The 21,777-nt window shown below is 41.5% G+C and overlaps 1 protein-coding gene across 5 annotated transcripts in view; it reads left to right on the forward strand.

Moving 5' to 3' along the window:
• shank3a (SH3 and multiple ankyrin repeat domains 3a) overlaps positions 1-21,777 on the forward strand; it is a 244,008-nt gene that overhangs the window by 123,816 nt on the left and 98,415 nt on the right. For all 5 annotated transcript variants that reach the window (XR_010013991.1, XM_063004289.1, XM_063004290.1 and 2 more), the window contains 4 exons: positions 658-774; positions 14,553-14,630; positions 16,260-16,326; positions 18,149-18,491. Coding sequence is in view for 4 of the 5 variants with exons in the window: in XM_063004289.1 (XP_062860359.1) it covers positions 658-774; positions 14,553-14,630; positions 16,260-16,326; positions 18,149-18,491 (605 nt within the window). In the remaining variant the exon portion in view is untranslated. The remainder of the gene's footprint in view (positions 1-657; positions 775-14,552; positions 14,631-16,259; positions 16,327-18,148; positions 18,492-21,777) is intronic.

Genomic DNA, 21,777 nt, shown 5'->3' on the forward strand with positions numbered 1-21,777 from the left:
GAGCATGGGTCAAAACAATAAACAAAACCTCCAACCAACTACAAAGCAAATTCAACTAAACTAAGCACTAAACAAAAACATAATCCTAAGCCTTTCTAGCTATCAAAAACAAGAGAAAAGAGTAATCAGCTCACCCCAACCAACCATCATCACGTAGTGGATCTGAATGCCAAGATTAATTGCTGTTCTTACACTATTTTTGGATCAGGAGTTTGTAACTCTTCTACTATTCATAACATATTCATTTCTTAATTTTTGTGGCATCGACTCTCCAGTAGGTGTGAAAATTTTACTTAGGGTTATAATGTTATAACACAGCTATGTCTTTTTTGCCTACAACTGTGTGTTGGAGCAGACACTGAACTCACCACAGATTTAATAAAAAGCAAAATAACCATAATAATGATAGTGAAAGAATATCATTTGAACCTAACAGTGTTTTTGAAGTCTACAGAGCACACCAGTGTCATTTCAATAATGTAATGATGTATATGAATGAGTATTTATTCATGAATAAAGGCTGATTAGCACCTCAACACCAGCGCAGCAGTCATCTATAGTTCTGATTTGTGTATGATACACTGCTCATTGCTACTGTGTGTGTGTGTGTGTGTGTGTGTGTGTGTGTGTGTGTGTGTGTGTGTGTGTGTGTTTCAGGCCTGCCGTCATGGTCATGTGCAACATCTGGAGCACCTTCTCTTCTATGGAGCTGATATGAGTGCACAAAACGCCTCTGGAAACACTGCCCTACACATCTGTGCCCTCTACAACCAGGTAAAACTCACGGTCACTCATACAGACTCGCAGAAACACACAGGGATCAGTTTATCTGACCACTACGTACTTCTGTACTAGCACCCAAGTGGTGGAACCTTTGTTCTAACAGGGTTTCAGCAGATTTGTATCCCTGGACTGTTGTCCACTTAAATTAGAGTAGGGAAATGGTGGGTGGCCAAAGCCCTGCGATGGATTGGTACCCTGCCCTGTGTCCAGTGTTTTCCAGTAAAACCAGACCTGCTGTGAAGGGATAAAACAGTACAAATAAAAATGTCCCTGACCAGGAACAATAGCTTAAATATTATTGGTCTTTTGGTCAGACTCGACGTTTCAGCCTTTAAGCCAGTGGCCGCATGTTTCTCTGGTCTGTGGTCACTGACGTCTGTGTTTTGTAGTTGTTGGATTACGTCTGAGCACCCGGACAAATCTAGTTTGGATTTTCTTCCTGACCCTGGTATAAAGATCCCGTTTAATGGACGATGGACTGTCGTTTATACAAATGATGTTATGACCTGCAGTTGCTCTAAGTGACATTTCTGACTTGTATCATGTAATATTTACCTGCTGAGATGTAGGTTAGTGTCAGGAATGTAAAACTGACCTAGAATTTAGTTCAGGGCAGTAAATCATTCATACAGCTGCTACAGAAGCTTCATACATACATGATGATGTAGAAATAATGCATTATGATACTTTCGGATGATTTAATGCATGCTGCTGTGCTCTCTGCACATTATTACAACCACAGTTCCAAAAAAGTTGGGACAGAAATAAAAACAGTCAGCATTGAACGACCTGGATTATATGTAATCTTTTATTCAGGACTGTGTAGTACCTCGGTTGCTCATGCCATTAGCACTAACACACCGCCATTTCATGACGGACTCTGGCTTTTAAACTCAGCATTCATAACGATCGTAATTGTCCTTTTCCTCTTTCCTCTTTGAGAGCACATGGACTCATCAGAACACAGCACACATTTCCTCTGTGTCTCATCCATCTCAGATGAGCTCGAACCCACAGAAGTCAGTTGTGTTTCTGTAAGCTAATGATCTGACCTGCGGTGATGAACTGTGATTAGGGTTTTCTCAAGAGTTAAGAGTGAAGTATTCCAGAGCACATGTGGTTATACTCGTTACAGAAGCACGTCTGTGTTTAATGTAGTGCGTGCAGTATTGTTATTTAGACTTGATCTTTACAGTGCACAGTTTTTTAATAATATCTGTGAACGGAACCGACATCTGGGCTGAACGCACAGACAGCGTAAAGTTTATTACAAATTTGGAAAACATAGGCGCTGAGTCTGAAAATGGATGCAAAGAAAAAAACGAAACTAAAAACGACACCCCAGTTGGTGGCGCTTAGGTAAGGGACCCTGATTGGCAGATAGAGGCGCCTGTGCAGAGTACATAGGTGATAAAAGGGTTCCGCTAAGGGCTGCGCGCGGGTCGGAGGAGACGTGAGCAGCAATATAACCACCTCGACTGCAATCAGGGATCCCCCAGCAGCGGAAGACAAATTGGGATTACGCTAAATTGGGAGAAAATGCATAAAATGCATAAAATAAATAGAAAAAAACATCAATCAATAATTGACATAACAGAATTAAGGAAATGATACGTACGTACGTTTAGCCGGACAGCGTAAAGTTTATTACAGACTCAGAAAACAGAAAATTTGGAAGACATAGGTGCTGAGTCTGAAAATGGATGCAACTAAAAACAACACCCCAATTGAGGCAGTTAAAAAACACTATAGCTGCGTCCGGAATCGCATACTTACAGAGTACGTACTAGATTGGAGGAAGTATGCATTACTCAGCCGGTACAGAACAGTATGCAGTATGCACACAACACCGCTACGTACTACATCCGCATCTTACCAACGTCAAGTGATGACGTTAGGACGTGATGACGTAATATCACCATAGTTACAGACTCGTTACAAACCCCACTCACCAAAATTTTGGATATTTATCATCTTTTTGTTATTTATTCATCTTTAAAATTTTTATTTGATTTATCTTACTTACACTTGTAAACAGAGGACTCTCCGTTTTCCGCTTTCTTTCTTGTTTCTTATTCCGCTTCGAACGCCTACGCAGCTCCAGTTGCATTATGGGATACATTAGCGGACCACAAGTGTGCATCGCTTGCATACTCAAACATGTCTGCCCAATAAGTAGGTCATCCGGGTACTTCTCACGTACCTTTTTGTGTATACTATGTATTCGGACATACTAACCGCTCTCGCGTCCTCATTTCGCGTGCTGTTGAGTATGGAAGTATGCGATTCCGGACGCAGCTTATGTGTCAGAGTCCTGGCAATGATTGACCCAGGGAGTCTGTGGCAGCCCTGGAGACGGCCCAGCGTGTAGAGAGTGAGTCAAACGGGCCTTGTTTAAGGGTCCGAGTCTGTCTTGTGGCCTGTTGTAAAAGAGAGAGAGAACAGAAGGTTAGTGCGTGGTTTTCTCCCGGAGAGTTCTCCCCTACTGCTGTCTACATGGGCCGTTTTATCCTCTTCCCTCGGCATTGCAGCTGAGCCGTTTATCTGCTGCCAGCCATGTGTGATCAGCCTGCCCCACCCTTGGCCTCCACGTTTTGTGGTCCACAACGCTGGTTGCTTGGGGTTTCAGCTCCTTGGCGGAAGCTTCGGAGCACTGGCGTGGCTCTGCTGTCCTTTGGTGTCACATATCATGGACTGTAAATGGTAAAATCCCTAAATGCCCCACTACTCTTCCTGTTAGTATAGATTTGTGACCTAAAACATTTTAGCCAGCGGTAGCTCAGAGGTTAAGGTACTGGACTAGTAATCATGAGGTTGCCGGTTCAAACCCCACAATCGCCAATATCCCCTGAGCAAGACCCTCAATTGCTTGAATTGTATTCAGTGATAACTGTAAGTCGCTTTGGATAAAAGCGTCTGCTAAATGTAGTAAATGTAATGATTTAAAATGTGTTTTAATGCAGCCGTGCTTTAAATTGATGTGGGATACGTTAATGCAACTGTGAAAAGCATTGTTCAACAGAAAGAAAGAGAAGAATCCCAGAAATATAAGGATAGCAAGCACTGCTGTGTTGGTATTATTTTAATGACATTATATAAGCAGTAAAGAAAAAATATGCCAGCTTGTACTTCCACTGATTGTTCAGTCATGTGAAAAATGAAATTTAACCAGTTAGGATTTGAGGACTAAAGAAGGTCTGAGGGATTAGTAAAGCCAGAGAGGAGTATCAGGAGGCTTTGCATTTCAAATGGGCTTAAATGGTGTCGAGCGTGTCCAGTCTTATTCATCGTGGCTGCAGGTTTTCAAACCAGCCAGATGAATGAAACCACTGGATGTAACATCTGGCTGATGTGTGTATGTAAAATGTTTGTGAATATGACCAAACACTCCTGCTTTAAACTGTTCACCAAACTGCAGATATAAAAGACCTGAAATGTTTTTTATCTGATCTGTGATGCTGTTAAATATCAATTAGTAAATAGGCGCCCAAGTGGCGCGGCGGGATATTCCACTAGCACACCAGCGCCGAGATTCTTCAAATGTGAGCAGCAATATACCCACCTCGACTGCAATCAGGGATCCCCCAGCAGCGGAAGTCAGATTGACTACGATAAATTGGGAAAACTTGGGAGAAAATGCAACAATAAATAGAAAAAACTATCAATCAATAATTAACGGAACAGAATGAAAGAAATTATACGTAAACGCTAATGTAAAGAGTCTTAAATTGTTCAATCTTGATCTCTAAATCCTAATCTCACAGTAAACCTCTCTTAGCCTATAATGCATTTACTGTTTGGGTGCTTTGTGGGATATTTTCATATTCTGTATACATGCACACGGCGTCTCTACTGCAGTCACATTCCAGTCACAGACGTCTTCACTCTCTCCGCTGAATGAGATCTTTTAGGGATGCAGACGTGCAGACAGCATTCTCATACATCATAAAGCCCAAACGTAAAGCTTAGAAACTAGATTTCTTCCTGAGCTATTACTTTCGTAGATGAAAAGTTTCTCTCGTTGCATATTGAATAAATATGTATAAGGACGCTCGGCTGTAAATCACACCCACACTCGATCTGATTCTGTGGAACACATTTTAATCCTGGGTTCAGCTTGTACTACAAATGAAATCACCAGTACCATACCAGCACAACACACACTAACACACCACCACCATGTCAGTGTCACTGCAGTGCTGAGAATGATCCACCACCTAAGTAATACCTGCTCTGTGGTGGTCCTGTGGGGGTCCTGACCATTAAAGAACAGGGTGAAAGGGGGCAACAAAGCATGCAGAGAAACAGATGGACTACAGTCAGTAATTGTAGAACTACAAAGAGCTTTTACTGTATATGGTAAGTGGAGCTGATAAAATGGACAGTGAGTGTAGAAAAAAGGAGGTGGTTTTAATGTTATGGCTGATCGGTGTATTTCAATCAGCAAAATTGCTTCGTATGTATGATGCGCACAACGTTCATTATATTATTTTAGCTTGTCAAGAGCTTTCGTGATGATTTCTGGGTGAGGTTGCATGTCGGGGTGGGGGGTCGGTAAGTTCAATGTCGGCACAGGGAGGGGGGTGCATGTCCAAAAAGGTTGGAAACCCCTAGCCCTAATGTACAGGGCTTGATCCAAAGGAATTCCAGGAGCATCAGCTTAATCCCACTAAACTTCTTGAATGAATTAGAACATTGATTGTAAATTTGTCCTTCTTCTGGTCACAGATTCTCATTGACACTTCAACATCTTGCAGAAAGCCGTCCAAAAACAGTGAACGGTGTTAAAACCACAACACACGCTGCTGACCGGGCACCATCTGAATGAGCCAAATACAAAACCGAAGAGAAATGCTCAGTGAATGTCATTTATAAATAATGCACAATAATGTCTTCTCGGCCCCATCAGCACTCCAGATGTACTAATTTTAACCCGAGGAAACATGACAGAGTGGGGTGAACTGCTGTAGGGCATGAAAAGCATGTCTGAGAGATACTTATTAACATTTACAGCATTCTACAGACTCTTTTATGCAAAGTGACTTACATTTCTAATTTAATATAGTGCCAGCAACTGAGGGTTGAGTAGCTTGATTAACCCTTTATGGTCTGCTAAATACTTGGGTAAAAATAAAGAACAGCTTTTCTGTTTTCTTTTATGTCAACTTAAAGCTAGCAGCTGAAAAATCATCCATGAAAATTACACCAGTTTGCTAGAGGCTCATTAAAAATACTATGTGCACTTGTTAAAATATAGTAATTGTTTGTTGTCGATATTGTAACGTTATAGACAGAAACGAGACGCTTGCGGTAAAAAATGGTAGAGGCTTTAATTTGTAGGGCTGAACCAAAAACAGTAGTCAAAGTACAAGCGTGGGTCAAAAGCAGATAATCACCGAACCAAAGCATCAAATCCAAAACACAGTCCAGCAGGGGAAAACGGTAGACAGAAACAGGATCGAAAACCAGATACAGTAACTCGGAAAACACGGCACAAAAGGGCAAGCCAGAAATCGAAGTGGAAATATGAAAACGGGTCAAAGCATGATATAAACAAACAGAGAAAGATAGGTAAGGGGAAGCACGACAGGTATAGTCCCAAGAAACTAAGAAATGCAAAGAAATATTTATTTAAACATTATTTTCTTGGTGAGACCATTAAAGAATTAAGGGCCCAGTAGTGGCAATTTGTTAGAGGGGCTTTTTACCTTTGTGTGTTACCTTTTGTTCTTAAACAATAGTTTTGTGTTGCTTTATGTTTTCCTTAATTTATATTCCATTTTATATGCAAAAACAGAAGAAATCAGTCGAGGATGTTTACAGCTCTGTATCTATACAGTACAGCCTGTATCACACAGAAAGATTGTGTGTGTTCATAAGTGTGTGTTCACTATATAACGCTGGTTCTGATTTTTCTTCATTCGGTCTGTAGCAATGAGATTACACTCCAGCTGACCCGCACTAATGTAACTTCCAGCCTGGGTAAAGCCACATATAACGGCTGATCGATAACGGAGCAAAACAACAATCTAACACAAACAGAAATGAGAAGATCGTCCGGTGCTTTCTCATCACGTCTCCTGACACTGAGCTGCACTACATACTTATACATACTTATTAATTTGTCTCCAGTGGATTCAGAAAGTATTCAGACCCTTAACATGACACGTAAAGGGATTTGATCTTAAAATCTAATTATAATAATAATATTTTTATGCCTTTCACAATCTCAAGGTCGCTTTATAGGAGAGATTGAAAAGAAAAGTCTTCAGAAGAGACTTAAAAGAAGAAACAGTGGAACAGTCACACAGAGAACGTGGCAGAGAGTTCCAAAGCTTAAGATCTATAGCACTGAAAATCTACCACCCATTGAGGAGAGTCTAGTGAGAGGCGTATAGAGGAACCTGCCACCAGAGGGATGTAGGAGCTTTAAACGTAAAGAGCAGAATTTTGTATTTGATACGTGACATTACCGAAAGCCAGTGCAGTTCATTAAGAATGGGGGTGACGTTGGCCGACGTGTACATCAAAAAGGCATAACATTATGACCACCTTCCTAATATTGTTTATATTTTTAGCAGGAAAGCCCGAGTATAGAGAATTACAGTAATGAATATGAGAGAAATGAAGGAATGAACCAGGGTTTTGGCAGCCGTGCAATGTTGCAAAGGTGGAAAAATGCAGATTTGGTTAGTGAGCTGATGTGGGAGTCAAACATTACTCCGAGGTTCCTAACAGTAGTTGAAGGCTTTCTCAAGACATTGTCAATGTTGATGACAAAATTAGGCATTTTATTAATGATATTCTTGGACGCGAGTAACAGAAGTTCAGTGGTAGCCTTGTGGGTAGAGCTTTGGGCTATAAGTTGGAAGATTGTCAGTTGGGTCCTTGAGCAAGGCCCTTAACCCTGTCTGCTCCTGGGGTGCCGTACGATGTCTGACCCTGCGCTCTGACCCCAGATTTTAAACAAGCTGGGATATGCGTAGAAAGCATTTCATTGTACTGTACACCTGTATATGTAAACTTCAAAAATGTGTTTCAAAAATGTTTAAAATGTATTTAAACATCAACAATTTAAATCTCTTAAAATGTATAAGTGAGTATTTAGACCGTTTGCTTTGGCTCTAAGTGCAAATAGTGGTCAGCTGCCTCCTGTTTGCTTTAATTATCCTTGAGAAGTGTCCAGAACTCAGCTGGAGTCCACCTGATGCAATCTGAATAGAGCGGACACATAGAGCGCCTTTGGAAAGGCAAACACCCGGGTCTGTAAGGGCCCATAATTTACACTGTATTATCAAAACAAAAATCAAACCGTGAAGTCCGAGGTAGCATCTGTGAATCCCAGTGATCAAATTGTTTGAAAAATGTTATGCTGATGGTAGTTATTCACAGTATACATTAAATGCAACACATATGAGCAGGTAAAAAGACCTGAGTTACTGCCGTATGGTACAAAGGAAACCCACGATTTGCTGGCTGTTGGGACTTTTTAGAGACAGGATCAAACCCAAGACTTAAGAAACAGTTTTATTGTGCAACACCCATTTAACCAGCTACACCATTGTGTTAAGGAACAGCAAACCCTTTTAAAAATAGAAGGTTGATTTTAAAATATCCAAACTGACTCTCATAAACCTTTTACCAAAACAACATGAGCAGATAAAAAGACCTGAGTGACTTCCATATAGGACAATGGAAACCCATGAATTGCACTTGACGCCAGGGGACAAGAAGGCTACGGCGTATGGTACGGACCAACAGAAGTTCAACTGCGTCTCAGATAATGTTCTCAGATCATTTTAATACTGGTGATGAGGTGGTTGTGCCACAACACAGTGCATCAACTTCATCTGTTGACTGGGCTGCGCAGTCAGAGGTCAGTCAAATGCCTCTTGAACTCTGGTCCACCACTTAAAGCATCTACATTGGGAATGCAGGAATCAGAACTGGGTATCAGATCAATGGAGCAAGGTTCCACTGGTCCAACGATGACTCCAGGAGTCATTGTAGAAACATCCACCTTGTGATGTATAGACAAGAACCTGCTGGTACCAAACATATAATGAATTGATTTTATCTTCATGTCTTACCACAGCTTCATCCTTGTTGCCAATCCATCGTGGCCCCTCGGAATTACCAGTAATGTTTGCATGTAGGAACCCGACCGGCATCACCTTATATCTCAGCCCTAGTGTCCTTGCATTGTTTACAGTTGTGCCCCCAGATACACGTGTGTTCAGATCTCCTGCTGTCTACACGTGTGTGTGCAGGAGTGAGTTCATCCGTGTGTTAATGTGTTACTGTGGTTTCAAATGATTGTAGTTTAAGGAGGCTGTAATACAGTCAGTGTTCGAGAGGAGGGTGCAGATTGATTCCGGGAAGTGTAAAAGAGTGTTCTCAGTGCCCTTAATTAAGGAGTCCAGGGGTCAGTACTTAGCTTAAATGAGAATGAGAGGGATTGCATGAGGAGAAGTACTTCAAGTGTATGTGGTCGTGAGACCGAGCGTAGAATAGAACATATTTTTGTTTAAAATTATAAAGACAAAGTTTTAAAAATGATTAAATGAGTTCTTAAGCACCTGTAAGAACGTGTACTAATCAGACGAACACACAAAGTTTCTCAAAGTGTCTCCACAATGATATGGACAGTTTGATCTCCCGTCATAAGCGAGCTAATCACGGCTTTTTTATGACCCAAACAAACACCCATGTAGTCTAACAGCTAATGCATGCTGGTCCTGTGGCGTCGTTCGGTGTGCATCAGGCCTTTTATGACTTATGCATCATTAAGTTCGACCTTCCTGAGAGGAGCAGCCCGGGGTGCGGAATTATTCATTATTCCACAGTGACTTGTAATGACAGGGTCTGTGTCACTGGTGAGGAAGGGCATTCCACCAGTCACCGCCAGCTCTCCACCACATACCGGTTATACACCCATCAGCCATAACATTAAAACCACCTCCTTGTCCATTTTATCAGCTTCACTTACCATATAGAAGCACTTTGTAGTTCTACAATTACTGACTGTAGTCCATTTGTTTCTCTGCATGCTTTGTTAGCCCCCTTTCATGCTGTTCTTCAATGGTCAGGACCCACACAGGACCCCCACAGAGCAGGTATTATTTAGGTGGTGGATCATTCTCAGCCCTGCAGTGACACTGACTGGTATGTTTTTTTAAAATACCGTGTCCACTCACTGTCCACTCTATTAGACACTCCTACCTAGTTGATCCACCTTGTAGATGTAAAGTCAGAGACGATCGCTCATCTATTGCTGCTGTTTGAGTTGATCATCTTCTAGACCTTGATCAGTGGTCACAGGACGCTGCCCACGGGGCGCTGTTGGCTGGATGTTTTTCGTTGGTGTACTATTCTCAGTCCAGCAGTGACAGTGAGGTGTTTAAAAACTCCAGCAGCGCTGCTGTGTCTGATCCACTCATACCAGCACAACACACACTAACACACCACCACCATGTCAGTGTTACTGCAGTGCTGAGAATGATCCACCACCTAAATAATACCTGCTCTGTGGGGGTCCTGTGGGGGTCCTGACCATTGAAGAACAGGGTGAAAGGGGGCTAACAAAGCATGCAGAGAAGCAGATGGGCAACAGTCAGTAATTGTAAAACTACAAAGTGCTTCTATATGGTAAGTGGAGCTGATTAAATTGACAGTGAGTGTAGAAACAAGGAGGTGGTTTTAATGTTATTGTACAATTATTGTACCGCCTAGCATTTACATCGGTGCTCACACGCTGCTCGTACACTTATACATAAGGTTCAAGTGCATCACATTTACTGAGGCGTCCTAGCAATCCTACAGCAATTCAGTTAGCAATCAGTCAAAATGTCCAAGATGTCGAAGTGTAAAGCAGCTAAAAATCACGACTCAGGTAACTCAGTTTGGAAACTAACAACCAGTTCTGTGGGCGCCGAGAGGGGGTCAAAACACGGATTACTATTTATTGTTTTTGACACCGTCACTGGATGTTCTAGGTTTACATTCAACTATTAAGGTCGCTGTGCTGTGTATCGTAGCTTCTATTTATTCCATCATTCAGTTTATGAGTGTTATTTAATGACTAATGATTTTCCCATAACTGTAGTAGGTTCCTATTTATACAATTTTACAAACGCACACAGTGAAAGCAAAGTTCATAAAGGCGGCAGGGAGTCGTGCTGAGCTTCATTAGCGATTTTAGTTTGCTAAGTCGGGCTGATTTAACGACGTGCTCGCTCTGAACGCCTCATATGTTATTCAGCAGCTCTGCTAATGTAATTAAACATGCATTTAAAGTCACTGACTCACCCAGTGTCTCTGTGTCATTGCCCTGATTGTGGAAGCAAGGATTTGTGTTAAAAAGGCAGCAAAGTGGCAAATAAAAACAGTTTTTTTATTAATTCTAAACATATTTCCTTACCAAACTGAACTGTATGAACTGCTTTTAAAGTCCAGCACCCTGACCATCATTGCCAAAATGAATGCATCTATCCAGGGTTTCCACTTTTTCTTATATAATACAATTTTAGGATAGTAAACAGGCACCAGACACTGTGTTAGTGACAGAAGGGAACATGTTTATACTGTAATCTCACCAGTAGAGGTCACTTACTGACCATATCTCCACATTACCCATCACACCGAGAGCAGACGTTGTGTAATGGAGCAGGTTAAAGTGCATGATTACATCTGACCCCCCTCTGATAGAGAGCTGTTTTTAAAAATCAGACATTATAGCACATTACAGAACCCGGTGAATGTAAAGCCGGGATGCAAGGTGTTCCCTTTAACAGCCACAGCGGGCGAGAGCGGGTGAGTGCGGTGGAACCGGTGGAAAATTGAAAGCTTTTAGAGTCAGAGTGTGACAGAGCGACTCAGTCATTACTCTGTTAATTCTGTTGGCGGCTGAAATTACATATCGATTTTCAATACATTTTTTTTTCACGCACATGCTCACTGTTGCGAATCAATAAAAGAGAACTTCAGCGTTTTCACTCCAGCTGCTGTAAGTGTGCCGTACTCCAAATTCTACTGAGCTAAAACTCACCTACTGGGCTCCTGTTACTCTGTAGATCCTGTACACCATCCATCCTTCTGCTGCAGTGTGTGTGTGTGTGTGTGTGTGTGTATGTGTGTGTGTGTGTGTGTGTGTGCGGAAATGTGTGTGTTCAAAAGAGAATTTTAAAAGACACAGGTCAGCACTAATGTTGGACGAAAAGGTCTGGCTCACAGTCAACATTCTAATTCATGTCAAGGTTGTTTAATGGGGTTGAGTGTAAGGATCTCTCACATTATGTACAGTACAGTTCTGCTGGTCCATTAAAGAGCTTATAAATATAATTAAGAACGTATGATTTATTTTTTATTATTTATTGTTAGAACAGCAAGAGGACCAGTACAGAAATCTAGAAATACCTCTGTAATAGAGAGGAAAAGCTGAAGGATGACCGAGGCTGATAGAGCATGATTAGGGTTTAAGCGTTAGCACCTCAGGAGGTGCGAGAGCTGGACTGAAATTCCAGACTAAACACCACAATTAGGAAAGTAGGACAGCGATCCCAGCAGGCTCACACTTTAAACACTCTGTGTGTGTGTGTGTGTGTGTGTGCGTGTGTGTGTGTGTGTGCGTAACAGAGACAGAAAGACTGTGGGAAGGATTCTAGGGCTTTTTGGTTGCTAGATTCCTGTATTGGTTCTTGTGAAGAAAAAATGCAGCTTCTCAACTTTTAAACTCAATGCAATTTATATAGTGTAATAACCAATGTAGTGTAATAACACATTAACAAGACTGTAATAACCATGTAATGTAATAAAACTGTATACATCATGTAGTGTAATAACACAGTAATAACCTTGCAGTGTAAAAACTCTATAGTATAATAAGACTGTAATAACTCTGTAGTGTAATAACCCTGTAGTGTAATAACCCTGTAGTGTAATAACCCTGTAGTACAATATCTCTGTAGTGTAATAACCCTGTAGTGTAATAACCCTGTAGTGTAATAACCCTGTAGTACAATATCTCTGTAGTGTAATAACCCTGTAGTGTAATAACCCTGTAGTGTAATAACCCTGTAGTGTAATAACCCTGTAGTACAATATCTCTGTAGTGTAATAACCCTGTAGTGTAATAACCCTGTAGTGTAATAACCCTGTAGTGTAATAACCCTGTAGTACAATATCTCTGTAGTGTAATAACCCTGTAGTGTAATAACCCTGTAGTGTAATAACCCTGTAGTACAATATCTCTGTAGTGTAATAACCCTGTAGTGTAATAACCCTGTAGTGTAATAACCCTGTAGTGTAATAACCCTGTAGTGTAATAACCCTGTAGTACAATATCTCTGTAGTGTAATAACCCTGTAGTGTAATAACCCTGTAGTACAATATCTCTGTAGTGTAATAACCCTGTAGTACAATATCTCTGTAGTGTAATAACCCTGTAGTGTAATAACCGTGTAGTGTAATAACCCTGTAGTACAATATCTCTGTAGTGTAATAACCCTTTAGTGTAATAACCCTGTAGTACAATATCTCTGTAGTGTAATAACCCTGTAGTGTAATAACCCTGTAGTACAATATCTCTGTAGTGTAATAACCCTGTAGTACAATATCTCTGTAGTGTAATAACCCTGTAGTGTAATAACCCTGTAGTACAATATCTCTGTAGTGTAATAACCCTGTAGTGTAATAACCCTGTAGTGTAATAACCCTGTAGTACAAAATCTCTGTAGTGTAATAACCCTGTAGTGTAATAACCCTGTAGTGTAATAACCCTGTAGTACAATATCTCTGTAGTGTAATAACCCTGTAGTGTAATAACCCTGTAGTACAATATCTCTGTAGTGTAATAACCCTGTAGTGTAATAACCCTGTAGTGTAATAACCCTGTAGTGTAATAACCCTGTAGTACAATATCTCTGTAGTGTAATAACCCTGTAGTGTAATAACCCTGTAGTACAATATCTCTGTAGTGTAATAACCCTGTAGTACAATATCTCTGTAGTGTAATAACCCTGTAGTGTAATAACCCTGTAGTGTAATAACCCTGTAGTACAATATCTCTGTAGTGTAATAACCCTGTAGTGTAATAACCCTGTAGTACAATATCTCTGTAGTGTAATAACCCTGTAGTGTAATAACCCTGTAGTACAATATCTCTGTAGTGTAATAACCCTGTAGTACAATATATCTGTAGTGTAATAACCCTGTAGTGTAATAACCCTGTAGTACAATATCTCTGTAGTGTAATAACCATGTAGTGTAATAACCCTGTAGTGTAATAACCCTGTAGTACAAAATCTCTGTAGTGTAATAACCCTGTAGTGTAATAACCCTGTAGTACAATATCTCTGTAGTGTAATAACCCTGTAGTACAATATCTCTGTAGTGTAATAACCCTGTAGTGTAATAACCATGTAGTGTAATAACACTGTAATGTAATAACCATGTAGTGTAATAACACTGTAATGTAATAACCCTGTAGTGTAATAACACTGTAATGTAATAACCCTGTAGTGTAATAACCCTGGTCACATGTCAAAGTGTAGTCTGTAGTCTGGATTTAGTGACTGACAGACTGTATAGTGAACTCGAGGCTCTATAATGAGACGTTAGCTGCTATTTTCTGGCCTTTTAATTCCTACTTTCACATTCAGCCACAGAGAGACTCACGATGACATTAAAGCACTGCTATAATAGCATCTCTCTCTCTCTCTGTCTCTCTCTCTGTCTGTCTCTGTCTCTCTCTCTGTTTTTTTCTTCTCTAGGATAGCTGTGCACGTGTCTTGCTGTTCAGAGGAGCAAAGAAAGAGATAAAAAACTACAACAACCAAACTGCCTTCCAGGTGAGAAGACAGGGTTATTTTTTATATATTTTATTTATTAAATTTCATTTATTATTTTATTTTTGCTACCTTGATATTGATTATAAATAAGAAATAGTTATTAATCTTATTCAATTTAATCTCATGCAGTAATAAACGCACAGGCAAAACATCTCCCTTATATGCACGCTTTATTTTTGATATTTAGCTAGATTATTGTCAAATTAATTAGTAATATTTAAGATAAGATAACACATTTATAGTAACACATTTATTTATATTTAGTACATTAATAATTAAAATTATCTAAATGGCATGAATTTATTCACATTCCTTATTCCTGTTAGGGTCATTTAGACAAAAGGTTTAGGAAATGCCCTTTTATTAGTCACAGATGGCAAAAAGTAGAACAATAAATCTTAGAACAAGGTGTATTTTCTGTTTTAAATATAAATTTTAAATGAAAAACTTAATTTAAAAAAAATCATACTTAAGCAGAGAATTCATCACAGTATTGCTGTGTGAACCTATTCAATCCATTGACTTCATTTAGCAAAAGGCAATACAATCAACAAAATTGGTCCAGCATAACTTTACAGTCACAAGAGAAACTTTTTTAAGGTAGTTAAAGATGAACTGACCAGTGAAAACAGGAATGGTGAAGCAAATTGGCATCTTTGCCAGCTTTTTACCAAATCAAAAGCAAACCGAATCTACAGCAACATTTCTGGGTTTCACATTAACCAGAAAAGACTTAATTGGCCCATAAAATACAAAATACGTAATTGAGACATAAAATCTGAACCAACAGACTGAGGAGCAGCTTTTTTCACAGAGCCGTGACCTCTATCATGCCTCTCTGCTTAACTCAAGAGCTAAAAATAAATAAATAAAGAAATACTGTACACACACACACACACACACACACACCACATGATGGATCATGAAAGAATATACCATGTACATATATTAAGCTTTTAGTCACCGTTACCAGATGCTACTCTAAATCGAGCATCTACTTGTTTATTAAAATTCAGAACACACATCTGTTTGTAAATATGAAAATATGAAAATAGTTTTGTACATTCTGATGTAAATTAGATTTGTGTTGCACAGTTTGACTTTATGCTGCTGTTATTAATGCTGCTTGTAATCAGGACCTCTATAGGAGAGACACCAGACGGAATTTCATCATACCTCAGTATAATGACAATAAAGAGTTTATTCTTATTCTATTATTATTATTATTGCTCAATTTTAGGTCAGATTACTGTTGCCCAATACTTCTCCTCTATGGACGTGGTCAGATACTGATTTTAATGACATAAAAGTCATGAACAAGGTCTTTATTTGTGATGTTCAGGTTCATCAGGCTCAGCTTCCGTCTCTTACACGCTGAATGTGCTTTTCATCCATCAGTGACAGAGTTTGTTCTGTGTTATTACAGACGTAACCTGATTAGTTTTGGAAGACCTGTCAGGGATCCTCACTATCCACTTCCAGTAGTGGCTTCTAAACAAACCAAACAAAAAACATAAACTGAGAACATCAAAAGAAGTCGGGACAGTAGGGAAAGTGTAAATAAAAACAGACTGCCATTATTCACTTGAAAACCAGACATGAGTCTGATTCTCTGTTCTCTTATTGCAGGTGGCTATCATAGCTGGAAATTTTGACCTGGCAGAAATAATAAAAGTTCACAAAGCATCAGACATTGGTGAGTACGCTGAATCTTCAGTGAATTTGTTCACGTTTACGGCTTTCAGCAAACGCTTTTATGTGGAGCGATTTACAATTGTTATATAGTTCAAGCAATTAAGGGTTTAGGGCCCAACAGTGGAAACCTAGCAGTGATGGGGCTTGAACGTTTTGGTTTATTTTGATAAGCCGAAGGTAATAGATTGTATACAGGAACAAATGTCTATTAAAGAAGCTTGATAACGTACACAAAGTGCTGTTTTTCGGGTTTTGCTACACAAAAAGGTGTCAGATACTTACAAAATGCAAGACCAGGGAACATAAGCCATTAATTAAAAGGTAAAAAAGTGTTATAAGGCACCAAATCCGCCCCACCCCACCCCCGAACTTGGGAATTTGTGCCTATTTTGTTTAAAGAGACAAACAAGCTTGGCTTACAATCCATGTTTCTTTTCATTTAAACCTGTTGTTTGAGGTCGTGACCACTGGAGTAGCTTCACACCGAACGCCACACTTCATGTCATTAAACATTAAACACCAGCCAGTTCAGCTGTCTGTGACCGAGGCTCCTGCCCCCGTGCCTTTTTAAAAAGCCACTCGAAGACTTTTTGCTTACACCATCGTGATTTAAAAGCGAGGTCATCTGGACCTGCTCAGCATTTTTGTACAGGTCACATTTACATTTTGTGTCAATACGTCGAATACGGTCATTCACGGGACGGCAGTTTTAGATCAGATCAATCTAAAGTGGAACAGCGTGAAATAGATCGTATTGTACAATCGATCCAGCTATGGTGAGACAGTCTATCAGTTAGTTTATGAATAACAAATTACATCAGTTAGGCATAATATTATGACCACCTTCCTAATATTGTGTTGGTCCCCCTTCTTCAGCAGTTTGAGCTACAGTTGCTCGTCTGTTGGATCGGGCCACACGGGCCAGCCTTCTCTCCGCACCTTGGCCCTGTTGCCAATTTTCCACTGTTCCTTCCTTCCTTGGACCACTTTTGATAAATGCTGACCACTGCAGACCGGGAACACCCCACAAGAGCTGCAGTGTTGGAGATGCTCTGACCCAGTCGTCAAGTCATCACAACTTGGAGGCCTGATGAGGCCTTTTGGTCATTCATTCATTCTTGTTAATTCATTCATTCATTCTTTGTTGCGTCTTACCTCCATTTAACCTGGTCAAGGTTGCGGTGGTTTTGATTTATTGAGTGACAGGCAGGTACCATCCTGGACAGGTCACCAGTCTAACTCAGGGCACACACACACTCACTCACTTTCTTAACTGCTTATTCAATCAGGATCGTTTGGAGCCTATTCCGGCTTTTCAATGGGCACAAGGCACACAGTAACACCCTGGACGAGGTGCCAGTCCATCGCAGGGCAGACACACACACACACACACATTCACCTATAGGGCAATTCAGTGTCTTTAATTAACCTGACTGCATGTTTTTGGACTGTGGGAGGAAACCGGAGCTCCCGGGTGAAACCCACGCAGACACGGGGAGAACGTGCAAACTCCACACAGAAAGGACCCGGACTGATCCGCTGGAGGATCAAACCCAGGACCTTCTTGCTGTGAGGCGACAGTGCTACCCACTTAGCCACCGTGCCGCTCACACACACACACACACACACACACTTAAGGCAGTTGTTAGCGTCTCCCCCTGGCTGCCTGGCTGAGAAATCGAATCCAGACCCACTGCACCACCATGCCGCCCTTAATACAAACTTGTTTGTTTGTGTTACTTTACTGTAATGAGTGAACATAGTGTGATATACACTACTATTATTCCTCTTTTCTGAGCTGTGTGTGTGTGTGTGCGTCTCAGTGCCTTTCAGAGAAACACCCTCCTACACAAACCGGCGGCGTGTGATCACAGGAGGCAGCACTCTGACCTCATCACGCTCCCTGCTTCGCTCCACCTCGGACAACAACCTGAACGGGGCCGAGGCGGGCACCCCTCACTCACCTGTGCCCTCTCTGCGCAGCCTGCCCCCCCTGGCACCGCCGGGAGGAGAGGCGGCGGCCGACGGCAGCCTCCAGAGCACCGGCAGCTCCCGCTCATCCCACTCGCGCTCGCCCTCGTTACACCGGGTCAGCGAGGAACCCGACGCTCCCCCCCTGCGCAGGCACCCCACATTCACGCACGGTCACGCCCGTGGTCGTCTCAGGTGAGCACCAAGCGCACACACGTGGACGCTACACGTCTGAGACGCTGCAGAACGACTGACGTCTTTATTAGTTTAATTATCTTTGTGATATGAAGTGATTGTACTGTAGTGATGTAGGATTTATCATTCAGATTCAGTTTCACAGCCTCGGGTTTGAATACTGATGTTTTTGAAGCTCAAACTACATCACGCTCATAAGTATTGATGTTTATAACCTTCTCTGTCACATAAAAGCGCATGTTAAGGATGTACACTTGCTCTTACTGCGCTGGCTTCACCTTGTAATTTGCATTAATGTATATCTGTGTAAAGTAAGTCCTTTCTGAAAGCATCGTTTGAGGAAACTTTCATGTCTGCTGATTTGCTTCTTCAAGACTTTTATGCTGGTTTGTTTTCATGTTTCTGTGGACCAGGCAAAAAACGTGTGTAATTAATGTGTTAGAATCTAAGTGACATAATTTAAGCATACAAACAAAACTGGAAATCACGTGAAAACATGCTTATTATTATGTGTTTTATTTATTTAGGCTGCTCCCGTATTTAGCAGATCACCACAGCAGGTCATTTTGGTTTGCGTACCTGATCTGGCACTTTACACTTGATACCCTTCCTTCCTGATGGCTTTGGGACTGGCACTACTATTTGGGAGTGCACCGACAAGTGTACCTACCAATGGCTAGGCTATGATGCCTCCAACTCCTCCTGTATCACTCACTCACTCACTTACTTAACCGCTTATCCAATCAGGGGGTGGGCGGGTGATGCTGGAGCCTATCCCAGCTTTTCAATGGGTGCAAGGCACACAGTAACACCCTGGATGTGTCGCCAGTCCGTCGCAGGGCAGACACACACACATACACACACACATTCACCTATAGGGCAATTCAGTGTCTCCAGTTAACCCGACTGCATGTTTTGGGACTGTGGGAGGAAACCGGAGCACCCGGAGGAAATCCATGCAGACACGGGGAGAACATGCAAACTCCACACAGAAAGGACCGAGACCGCCCCACCTGGGGATCGAACCCAGGACCTTCTTGCTGTGAGGCGACAGTGCTACCCACTTAGCCACCGTGCCGCCCTCCTCCTTTATCAGCCTGACCGACCTAGTTATTGGGAGGTGCACTTGTCAGTGTACTCTCAGTGCTGCTCCCAAGTCCCAAGATTAAATACGCAGATTGTGTCAGTACGGGCATCCGGCATAAAAACTGTGCCAAGTCTGGAATGCGGACCTGAAGAATCTAATTTAGTGACCCCTAAATAGGGAAGCAGCAGAAATGGATGGATGGATGGATGGATTTTTTGGATGGGTTGTCACTGAGCCCATAATAGATTTATATACATATAGTATAGGAACACAAGTATGTGGCCCATGAGCATTAGTATGAAGGTCAGGGCTCTGTGCAGGTCACTAATTTTCCCCCACACACATACAGTTGGTAGTTTAATCTGTGTTGGCATATAAGTATGATTATTAATGGATTTTTGTCCCACATTAACCTATGTGGTTTATTTTTATCTGTATTGATTTGTTTTTAATTACGTTAACCTTTGTCCTCTGTGGCTTTAAAGGTTTCCTGCATTATCTGTGTGCTTCTCTCTACTTATTACATTATAATGTGCAATTTTATTATTTTAGTGTTTGTATCAGAGCAAAGGAGTCTCGCAGTGGACAGAGAGAACAGTTTAATAAACTAATCAGTCATCGGTCAGTAATCATGGTATTAAAAATCACCCAGCGTGTACTTGAGCTTCATAGTTCACTGATCTAACACAGCGTTAGAAGGAACTGCTAGTCTGTGACTCTCTGTAGGACTGCACTGCTGACTGGTTAAAATAATTGACTGGCGACTGCACATGTGTTAAACAGGGCTGCAAGTCTGCGACTCTCTGTGAGAATGCATCGCTGACTGGTGAAAAGAATTGGCCCACAACTGCACATGCGTTAAACAGGGCTGGTAGTCCGCAGGTTTCTGTAGAAATGTACTGCTGGCTGGCACAGAAATTGTAGTGGAACAGTCATAGGGCAGCTGTAGCCTAGTGGTTTAGGTACAGGACTAGTAATCAAAAGGTCGCCGGTTCAAGCCTCACCACTGCCAGGTTGCCGCTGTTGGGCCCTTGAGCAAGGCCCTTAATCCTCAATTGCTTAGACAATATACTGTCACAGTACTGTAAGTCTCTTTGGATAAAAGCATCTGCTAAATGTCGAAAATGTAAATGTAATGGACATCAAAATGCGAGGGAACTCTGTGTTAGAATGGGGGAATTGGCGATGCCGCTGAGGCTTTATTCTTTATCTGTTCTATGGTGGAAGCTTCGCTCTCCACACTACAGAATGTGGGTTAAATATATGACGAAGAGCTCGAGCGCATTATTGAATTTTGTTGCAGTATCATCCACAGTCGCATGTTTGTGTTTATTGCGCGGGTACAGTTAGGGAGATTGATGTGGTTGGAGAAAGGATCGGGCGTTTCTCTTCATAAACATTTGTTATTTCAGCATGAGTGAAATGAAACGGCCTGAAATTCAATCCGAATCGAGAGAGTCGTGATAAATCAGTCGCGTGGACGTCTGTGGTCTGCGCCGCTGTGTGGTTTTATTCATGCCTGGATCACGCTGACGGGCTCTGACGTTGTGTAGCTGTTTTTGTTAGCCTGTCGTCGTAGGTACTGTGAGAAGCGTTTAACAGCCCGTCTCACACCGTCTTCCCACACGTACCTAAACACGGCGACGTCCTGAGGGGTGTGTTCACTGCGTTCTGTCCTACTTGTCCATCTGTCAGTATGGGCTGATATCACGTCCCCTCAGAGCCGTCATGGCCGGAAGCAGGTCATGCAGGTCTGTGTGTGTTGGTTTAATGAACGTGATGGACGGAGCGGCTTCTGTCTCTGAGGTTAGTCCTGTTGGACCCATATGAAATAGCGCGGCGTATAATCTCACTCTCATTCTGGTCATTTGCCCGGCGCTGGCTGTGTCCACCTGTCCCTCCTCCAAGCTAACTGTGGACACCAGGGGAGTGTGTAATTAATGGCATTGTCATCCTGTCCACTCACTTCTGGCTCAGGCTTGGGCGTAAAGCTGTGACTCAGTCCATTTTACAAACGATTCCAAACTTAAAAAAAGGTCAGCAGGATCGGCCGGCAATTTTACTATATGGTCAAAGAATGTTTAAAGAAGAAAACCTGAACAGAATAAAAAAATAATGTATTTATTTTATAGAATTACACTTTCTGCATTTAGCTGATGCTTTTATCCAAAGAGACATACAGTACTGTGACAGTATACT

Source organism: Trichomycterus rosablanca, chromosome 11 (assembly GCF_030014385.1).
Source record: "Trichomycterus rosablanca isolate fTriRos1 chromosome 11, fTriRos1.hap1, whole genome shotgun sequence".
In the NCBI taxonomy this organism is placed as follows: Eukaryota; Metazoa; Chordata; class Actinopteri; order Siluriformes; family Trichomycteridae; genus Trichomycterus; species Trichomycterus rosablanca.